The sequence below is a fragment of the Lycium ferocissimum genome, chromosome 3 (genome assembly GCF_029784015.1).
Source record: "Lycium ferocissimum isolate CSIRO_LF1 chromosome 3, AGI_CSIRO_Lferr_CH_V1, whole genome shotgun sequence".
NCBI classification, from domain to species: Eukaryota; Viridiplantae; Streptophyta; class Magnoliopsida; order Solanales; family Solanaceae; genus Lycium; species Lycium ferocissimum.
In genome coordinates, this window is record NC_081344.1 from 4317870 (window position 1) to 4326967 (window position 9098).

Sequence of the window (9098 nt, forward strand, 5' to 3'; positions counted from 1 at the left end):
AACTCTCCTTCGCGTTTACGATTTTTCGTTGTGCTACGTAACGAAATATCCATCCCCCGGGTAACGGTTGGTGCCTCTCAATAAAAGTGGCCCTGACCGACCACGAAACGAGAACTCGATCCTTCTCCCCCCCCAGCCATACCCCAAAGAATGCCCCCGTCCCCCGAAAATACGCCCTTGAATATGAAAAAAACCGTCGGGCCCGGCCTCGGCGACAAAAAGACGAATAAAGGCGTCGAAAATTTTGAAACCCAGAAATTCTCTCCTGGCACCTCCCCCCGTACCCCCCACGCCCATCACGAGCTAAAAAGAAGTCCCCGGGCCCCTCTGGGCGTGCCCCTCCCTCCGTCTATCAATAAACCCGGCCCTATTTTGCCCTCTGGGAAAACTGGAGGATCCCCCGAAAAGTCCCCTTTTTCCCGGCTCTCCCCGATCCCCCAACTCCCCGAGCCGGCCCAATGGGGTCCCCTCGCCCATCCCTACCCCGGCCCCGGGCTCGGGGGAAGGGGGGGCGGTCCGGGGGGGTGCGGGTCGAGAGGGCTCTCACGGACTGCCCCCCCAAACCCCCCCGGTACGGTTAGGGCCCTTACCGCCACCCCTTTTTTTGGCCGTGCTTTTTTGGGGCATGGAAATCGAACAAATTTTAAAAGACGAACTCTTAACACCGGGCCTTCGCCGTCCCAGAAAGGGAAAGACAATTTTCTAAATGTCCACCCTTTTATTTATAAGGGGTACGCCCCCCTAAACAAACCCCCTAAACACCTCTGAAAAACCCAACCAACGCTTTGATATACTTCTCCGACCCAGCGGGGGGTCGTTCAGTGCCGATCTCTGACCAAACACCCTCTCTCTACCCCATAAAACCCAACAACAAAGGGACATATCTCACTTCGTCTTTGACCTCTCGGGAAAATAAAAAAGAAAGGCCAAGGGGCCCCCTCTACCCTATACTACCCTCAAAAAATAGCAACCAAAAAAAACGCAACTCGGGGCGTGGGGCGCGTCGACTCCGCTAGATGGAAGTCTGCGAGGCCCGGACCGCCTGTCTGTCTGCACGAACTTTGCGGGCATAAACGCAGCCCCCGAGCAACGAAGTCGATGCGGATAATGTGCGAGTATGTAAGGCATATGAGTAACATGTACATAAGAATCATGATGGGAGTAAAACTCATAAGTCAAATGGGCACGTACGAATGCATGCGCGCGAGCGATTATCTAAAAACATGTATAATTGAAAGCGCCTCTACGATTGTACGTGTACATCCTCTCTTTAAAAAAAATCATATACATCTATATATATAGAACCGCCCCGACCACATATAGGCGCGGTGTTATCATCAAATGAACGATCACTCGCCCGACTCATATAAGCACGGTGTTATCATCATCATCCCGCGTCCGGGCATCCCACGTCCGGGACGATATCATAAGCTGCCCACTGCAGTGGTGTGTCTGCCCGGTCGACTATAGTGCGACACGGTGTTATACTGCCCGCCCATGTAGGCACGGTGTTATAAACATATATAAATATATGTAAATGCATGAAAGACTCATGAAAAGTATACTCTGGACTACTCAGAGTAACATAAGATCTCTGGAAGCCATAGACATAAAATATAGGAAATCGAGGATAGAATGAATCTTGTACCATCTAAGAGTAGAGTCTTTGGAACTCGCTTGCTTACTGTATTCATTCAGATAATAAGGATCATGCCAAAAGATCAAAAAGGACAGCCTTAATATACCTCGGAGCGTATCTAATTGTCCAACGTCTACTTCTCGAATTCGTAAGTCTTGAAGGAACTAAGATACCAAGAATCAAACTCTAACTCCAATTCCCAAGCTCATCAACTTCAAGGAAACCCTAGAAACAACCTTTTTCTTCACTAGCTCGGGTTTGCGGGGCTCGAATCTTGTTAAAATTCTTCCAATATAATAGAAAACGATGCGAGGAAATATCTAAGGGTTTTCTCTAGTCTGAGAATGAGGAAATGGGGAATAAAATTGTGGGACTAATTATTTATAGATGGAACTAGAAAGTTGCAGCGATACGGGTCGACAACCCGTCGACGTGTCGATGGTCCGTCGATTTTCACCTGTAGATTCAGAGGCTGTGTCACTATTGACGGCGCGGATCGATGGCCGTCGCAGCCGATTGGTGTCGGATTTTCTGAGTCATTCCAATTCGCGTCGATTTGATTCGTTCAACTTCTGATCCTGTCGTATTACAAGGAACACATATTTATACTTCGGTACACATGGTAAGACACTTACTATCTCAAAACTCGGGTACTGATCTCTATTCCAAGGGCATACTCGACTAAGAAAGCATAGGATTTCATATGACGAATACGAGAGGCGTAACATGTATTTAATTTGGTTATCACTAATATAAGAAATTTCTTATTATTAGCCTTTTATTCATAGCAACAATTTTTTTTATTTATGGTATAAAATTATACATATACCCTAAATATAGAGTATATCTTGTAGATTATGTAATTTAGTTAATAGTTGTAGATTATGAAATTTTTTAGTTATTTACTTATATTTATGTAACTTTCCCTGATCCAAAAGACGTCTCAACTAAATTTCTGAACCCGTTCTAATTATAGTTTGACACTTAGCTTTCTTCTTCCATTCTGACACTTCGAGTTCAGGTGACAGCACCCGTTAAACTGTGACACGTACTGAACCCATATACAAAGTTTGAGGCAAACAATTGTGTTCGCCGAATTCATAGATCGTATTTTATTTTTTCCCCTGGCAGTTCGTATATGGTGAATAATTTGTTTATAAAGAAATTCGTAACAAACAATAAAAGTTCGACCGTTCCAATATCATGTACCTATTTTTCTTTTGGTTATTTGGCTAGAGACTAGAGAAAAGGCAGGTGAGATTTCAATTTATATAGAGTTTTTTATTTCAATTTATATGACTATATTTTTTGTCTTAGTTTGTTCTAGAAACTCTTTCTCTACATGTATTTCATTTTTTTTCTTTGTGCAATCCTCTCTACCTGCACAAGGTAGGGATACTAAGGCTGCGTACACACTACCCTCTCCAAACCCCACTAGTGGATTACATTGAGTATGTTGTTGTTGTCCCACTGATTTCCCACCGAAAAATGTTCGGTAGCTATTTCTCACTGAATGTCGGTGGGAAAAACTTAAATAGTAGTATTGTTTTCACACGGATAAAGTATGAAGTTTCCCAGCGTTTCAGTGGGAACCTGTTTCCCACCATGCGTTTTTCCAGTGAGCTGGTTGGTGGAAATGTGGTGGGAAATCATGTTTTATAGCACAAATTTTTCACCGATTTTCGGTGAAAAAAACATCATTTTTCTATTAGCATCTTTGCGCAAGAGCTCCATGTATGATTCTGAACTCAATGATTGATAGAGAGGAAGCTAATAATGCTCAATAAAGAAGACCATTGGAAACAGCCTCCCTATCTTCCAAGGTGGGGGTAACGTCTGCGTACACTTTACCCTCTCCAGACCCCACGTTGTGGGATTTCACTGGGTATGTTGTTGTTGTTGTTGTTGTAAAGAAGACAATTGGAGAAAGAAATACGATTCCCAGAATTTTAAATTTATATATATGTATCTTGAATTGTAAAGTTTATTAAATTGAGAATTAAATGTAGGTTATTTAAACAAAAGAATCAAGTTATCGTCTTTTTTTAGTTTGGACTTGAATTTCGTCACGAATAAAGCATCAAAATCAGATCCTCTAAAATATTTCAGGATTTTAGTTTATCAATAAGATACCCTTTTATCAGTTAGTAATTGTATGGGTGTTCCATTCTTTATTGTTTACCCCATTACCCTTTTAGGGGGGTTGATGTGGGAGCAAGATTGGGGTTGGTGGGGTTACTTTGGGGTGTGCTCAATACAACACTTCTAGAGTGGAAAATATATCCGATGTCGTGGTGGAACGGATGGAATCTCTTCACCTTTAAAAGTTTTGAGCCTTGAAGAAATTCTTGGTAGCGAGGCATTCTTGCTTTAATAAATCTCATCGACGCAAATTTGAATTAGTCAGATATTGGAATATCACATGGTTGTATAAAAAAATCTGTTTTATTACAATTCTTGCTCAAAACTACCTTCTTTCAGCATCCAAGGGTGTGATCTAATGGTCAATGAAATGAGCTGAAAATCATAAGGTGTCAAGTTCAAATTCCAGAACGTAAAAACACTAAATGATTTTTTCCCATCTGTATAAGAGGTAACCTATAAAATTAGTGGAGCACTTGAAGTTAGAGGCTATCACTTGCCGACAGCTTATTAGTGATTTTAGATTGTTGCTTCGTAACGTGGGTGGTAGGACATTAGTCTCAAGATTTACTAAGACTTTTCTAATCTAGGCGTCGCAACTTTTCTAATCTAGGCGTCGCACCTTTTGGGAATACATCATGATAAGATTAGCAGGTCCAATCTATTCTTGCTAGATCTAAAGCAAGATTTAGAGTTTTTGATGTTGTCACAACTGAAAATACTAGGTTAATTATAATATCATCTTTGTAATCTTGGTGTCTTCTTTAAATATCTCGTGTAATCATGTTGGCGAAAGATTTCTTTGGATAATTACATATAATATGTGAGTGTGTTTTGTGGGTGAAAGGATGAGTACATTTCTTATATATTTTTTTTAGTTAAAATGCCAGTGCATATTAGTTGTATAGTACTACATCCATTTACCTGATAGGAGTATTGCTTTGATCTAATAGTACAACAACAAGTGGCGATTAACTTAATTGTTTTTAATAACTGCATTGTCCGGCCAGCTTAAGCAATTTTAACTAATTTCACGAGGTACTTATTACCTCTCACCAACATAGACATCGAGTCACTCCGTTTAACAAAACGATCAGGTACTCCTCAAAATTACTCACATCTCGTACAACAATATTTTTCAGGTCTACATTTAAAGGACCAAATTTCCACTAAAGAATTCTTGACTACTTAAACAGTGATAATCAATAATTTAATTCCATTAATATCCAACCTCGGTTGTTGGCTAATTAATGAGAACATGGGGCTTGAAAATGATATCTACTGATAGTTAACATGGGTATATATAATTCAAAGCAAATATATAGGGCCGGGTGTGTTGGTACGGAAAATATTTTTTGGCTTTTCTGGTACTTGATAAATAAATAAAACATATTACATAAAAGGGCGGAGGTGGAAGTGTGTTGCGGTGGGGGGGGGGGGGGGGGGGGGTCGGGGTGGGACTGGGGCAGCGGGTTGAGGGCGGAGGCTTTGGGGTGTTGTGGGGGTTGGAGTGGGGGTGGCGCATGGGGAGAGGAGGCGGTGGGTGGAGTGTTGGGTGGGAGAGACAATCGGGGGAAATGCCATTTGGGGTAGTTGTTATTTTTATTTTGGAGGGGGGGGGGGGGGGGGGGGAAATCATTTTTGTAAAATTTGGCGGACTTATTTTTCAAAATTTTGAGACAATCAGCATGAAATGCCACTTACACGGTGTAGTAATTGTTATTTTTATTTTCATTTTCATTTGGGAAATCATTTTTGTAAAATTTAAGGGACTTATTTTTCAAAATTTTGACGAACCAAACATAAGAAAATTAGAAATTCATAAGTAACAAACACACTGATAGTCTAATCAAATTGGTAGCCACCTATTGAGCATATTACATAACCTGAAACGGGGTTAGTAAATTGTACTGTGGTTTTCTCATCATTCCAAATTTCCAATCATTGACGTCAGAAAATTGAAAAATAAAAAGGAAGTTCTTTTATAACTCCAAATGCAATGCCAGATAGTCAAGAGAATTCTCATCAGCAATATTCTCTCAAGAACTGTTATAAATAATAGTACTAGCTTGCTCTTTTGTGTAGCTGTACAACAATAAAGCCAGAAAAAGGGGAAAAAATGGATTCCCCAACAACAGCTAAAACCTTAAAGTACAAATCCTCTCAGAATCCTGCTATTCTTAGTGTAACAGAAAATCCTCTTCAGTACAGAGCCTTTGTCCAAAACCATATAGTACTAAAAGATGCATCTTTTTCCTCTTATCTCAAACCTGAAGAAAATAGCCCTGATGACTCCGAAATTAACGTGTTTGATGCGAAAAAATATTTTAGTGAAAGCAATCATTCCTCTCCAGAAGCTCAAAAAAACTTAGTTGTCGATCAATGCGAATTAGCTTCTGTTCATCGACATTCATCAGTTTCTTCCGTAGATAATGGCTACGGAAGAAACTTTCGTGCCAATTCTTTTCGTGCTACGCCAACAGCTTCATCTGAAGCTAGTTGGAATAGCCAAACTGGTCTATTATCAAATCCACCAGGTGCTATTAAAGTTTCATTAAGGAGTATTAATCCTAACGAGAAAAAAAGAGGTTCATTTAGTACTCGTAAATGGTTTTTCTGCAGAAAATGCCCTTGCACTGGGGAAAAATCGGTGCAAGTCGAGGAAACTAACTCGGAGCCAAGAACAGAAACTGGCTCTGGAAGCTTTGCTGTCAAACACAACCATAAGGTAGTACTTGAGAAAGCTACCAACATGTCTCAGAAAAATCAGACTGAAGTACAACAAAGAGCAGCAATTCTGAACTCAAATATACATCCTCAGAGGCCGTCATCAGAAACTGCCATAAATAAAATTGGAACGATACAGAGAAGATCATCAGAGTCAGAAAGTACAACTGCCTGTCAACAACGCGTGTTGGCATCAGTAAGGCCATTTACTGAGACTCCAGGTGGAGGATTTTCATTTCCAATACTGAACAATTCAACACAAGCGAAATTAGGAATCAAACCTCCACCAACAAGGTCAATTTCTATTTCCCCAATATTGGAAGATCCGGCCCGAGATTCACTGGAAGTTTTTCAACCATCAAGAGAAACAGATCAGAATCGACTCAACTTCCCCTTCCCCGGTAGCCCGATTTCGCGAGTTACCGCAACGGACGACGACGTCGCGAGCGATGCGAGTTCCGATCTCTTCGAAATCGAGAGCTTCTCGACATCAATCGCGACGTCGTGTCCGTTATATCGTCAGCGTAATTCACTAGACGAGCCCGGTACGCCGAGCATTGCAGCTACAGAGTGTTATGCACCAAGTGAAGTGAGTATAGATTGGAGTGTTGCAACAGCCGAAGGTTTCGACCGTGCTAGTGTAACAAACTTCTCCGCCATCTCTGAGTTCGACAATGTGTCGAACATGAGACTTTTTGGCGGCGGCAGTGGAAGTACCACGGCCGCCCCCAGTGGCGGAGAAGGTGGAAAGTGGAAGGGGAGTGGATTGCTGAGTTGTCGGCACGAAAAGGCGGTAAATGTGGGGCCGCAGCCGGTTAAATTCGGGTCGCCCGAGGGGCCACCACAACTGACATTAAGTACTACGGCAGGGCATGTGAGTAGTAGGCCAATGCCTGCCAGAGCTAATAAGCCACCACTTGCTAGCTCTCATTCTGCACGATTGTCGCATTTGTAGCATGACAAACAAGTGCCATTGACACTGCCATGTTTATGTGTTTTATTGCTCCTTCTGTTTATTCACGTGACACTGTTATTATTTGGAGAGTTGAAAGAAACTTTCTTTGATCGTGATTTTTTTGAATATTTTAAAGTATTTATTATTGTGATTTATAGTATTTTTTTTTTTAATGTTTTCTTTGTTTTAGTTTATGTAGCAATATTTTTCTTTTAGCATGTTCGAGAAAGAATGACAACTTTTTAAATTAGGAAATAATTAAACTTGAACTTCTCTCACATTTTGTTTAGTTTCTTATCTGGTATCTAGTACTGCATTGGAATTTGGAACCCCGACTAATATGGATTCGCACGACATATCAACATTAAACGGGAAATCACTTATTATCAAGATTTTTTTCATACCAAGGCTCGAATCCGATAACTTTAATAAATGATGGAGGGATCATATCCATCCGCCCATCCCACGATAATTTATGGTGGTTAAACTTTTCATTTTATTCTTCACAAAAAGTTTTTATAGTCACACAAAATGTCATGCAATTTGCATGCCTAAAGCCATAAATTTCAAATGTCTTATACTCGTACAAATGTCACACAATATTTCTGATCACAAATTTCAAAGTCTTATTTTCTCTCTTAAATTCCATGTCTATTCAAACTTTTACCGATATATAAATTGAAACGACAAGAGTATGTAAATTTCCTTTAAAAATTTGTGTTTGAATTTACTCCACATGAAATGAACGGAGAGAGTAGCTACTAAATCTTGAGTCCCCTACACCAAGTACATTTTTATGCGTTCGTCAATCATCAGCAAGCAGCTCTGACTTTGCCAGCAAAATGGAATAAATGCCTGAACAGGGTCTAATTGGGCCATTGGGGTCACCTAAACAGTAGGTAGGCCAAAATGTGTGACGTTTTTTAGTTCTAGTTCATGCACTTGTCCCTGATGGAAGAACCAATGATATTTTCTCGGTTCATTAACTTTTCACCAAATTCCAAGTATGTATTTTCTCAATTTATACGGGATCATTTGATTAGGTATGAAATTTAACAAATAAAAAAAAAATATATGTGATCCAAAACAAATTTTAAAAATTTATATGTCTATAAATCATCTCCGAAGTTAAATTGTTAAATGATAAATACTCACATATCCTTGCTAAATACGTGTCTTTGCTTGATAATCTGTAATTGTTTTTTAAGACTAAGCAAAAGTGTTGGAGTATTTATAGAGTTCATCTTGGAAATTGTTTGATTGATTAGAACAAGGTTCAGGGTTCTTTCTTTTTTTGTTTTACTATCAGTGTTGAAACTTACTAGTTAGATTAATCTGAATTCTCAGCCTAGAAAGTCTAATATGGGGGATTTTCGTGCTCCTTATCAAATGAGATTCCAGTCCTAAAATTTAAACTAGAGATCTCTAATTAAGAATTAAAAAATAAAAAAAATAAAAACCTAAATCATTTCACCACACCCTCCCCATAGTAAACAAGTTTCAATTTACTCAAACTTGGATTTGAGTTCTAAAAATTGAATTTTCAATACCGACGGATAGTCTATCGTGTGGTTTCTTTTTATTGTTTGCTTCTGCTTGAATCTAATTTCTATCTACGAAAACAATAGGTCACCT

General features: G+C 39.8%; 1 protein-coding gene across 1 annotated transcript; it reads left to right on the forward strand.

Moving 5' to 3' along the window:
* The first annotated feature begins 5704 nt into the window (after positions 1–5704).
* On the forward strand, positions 5705–7741 carry LOC132049355 (protein PHYTOCHROME KINASE SUBSTRATE 4-like). The gene has a single exon (XM_059440113.1). It carries the CDS (start codon positions 5901–5903, stop codon positions 7461–7463), a length of 1563 nt encoding a protein of 520 aa, XP_059296096.1. The 5' UTR covers positions 5705–5900; the 3' UTR covers positions 7464–7741.
* The last annotated feature ends 1357 nt before the right edge of the window (positions 7742–9098 follow it).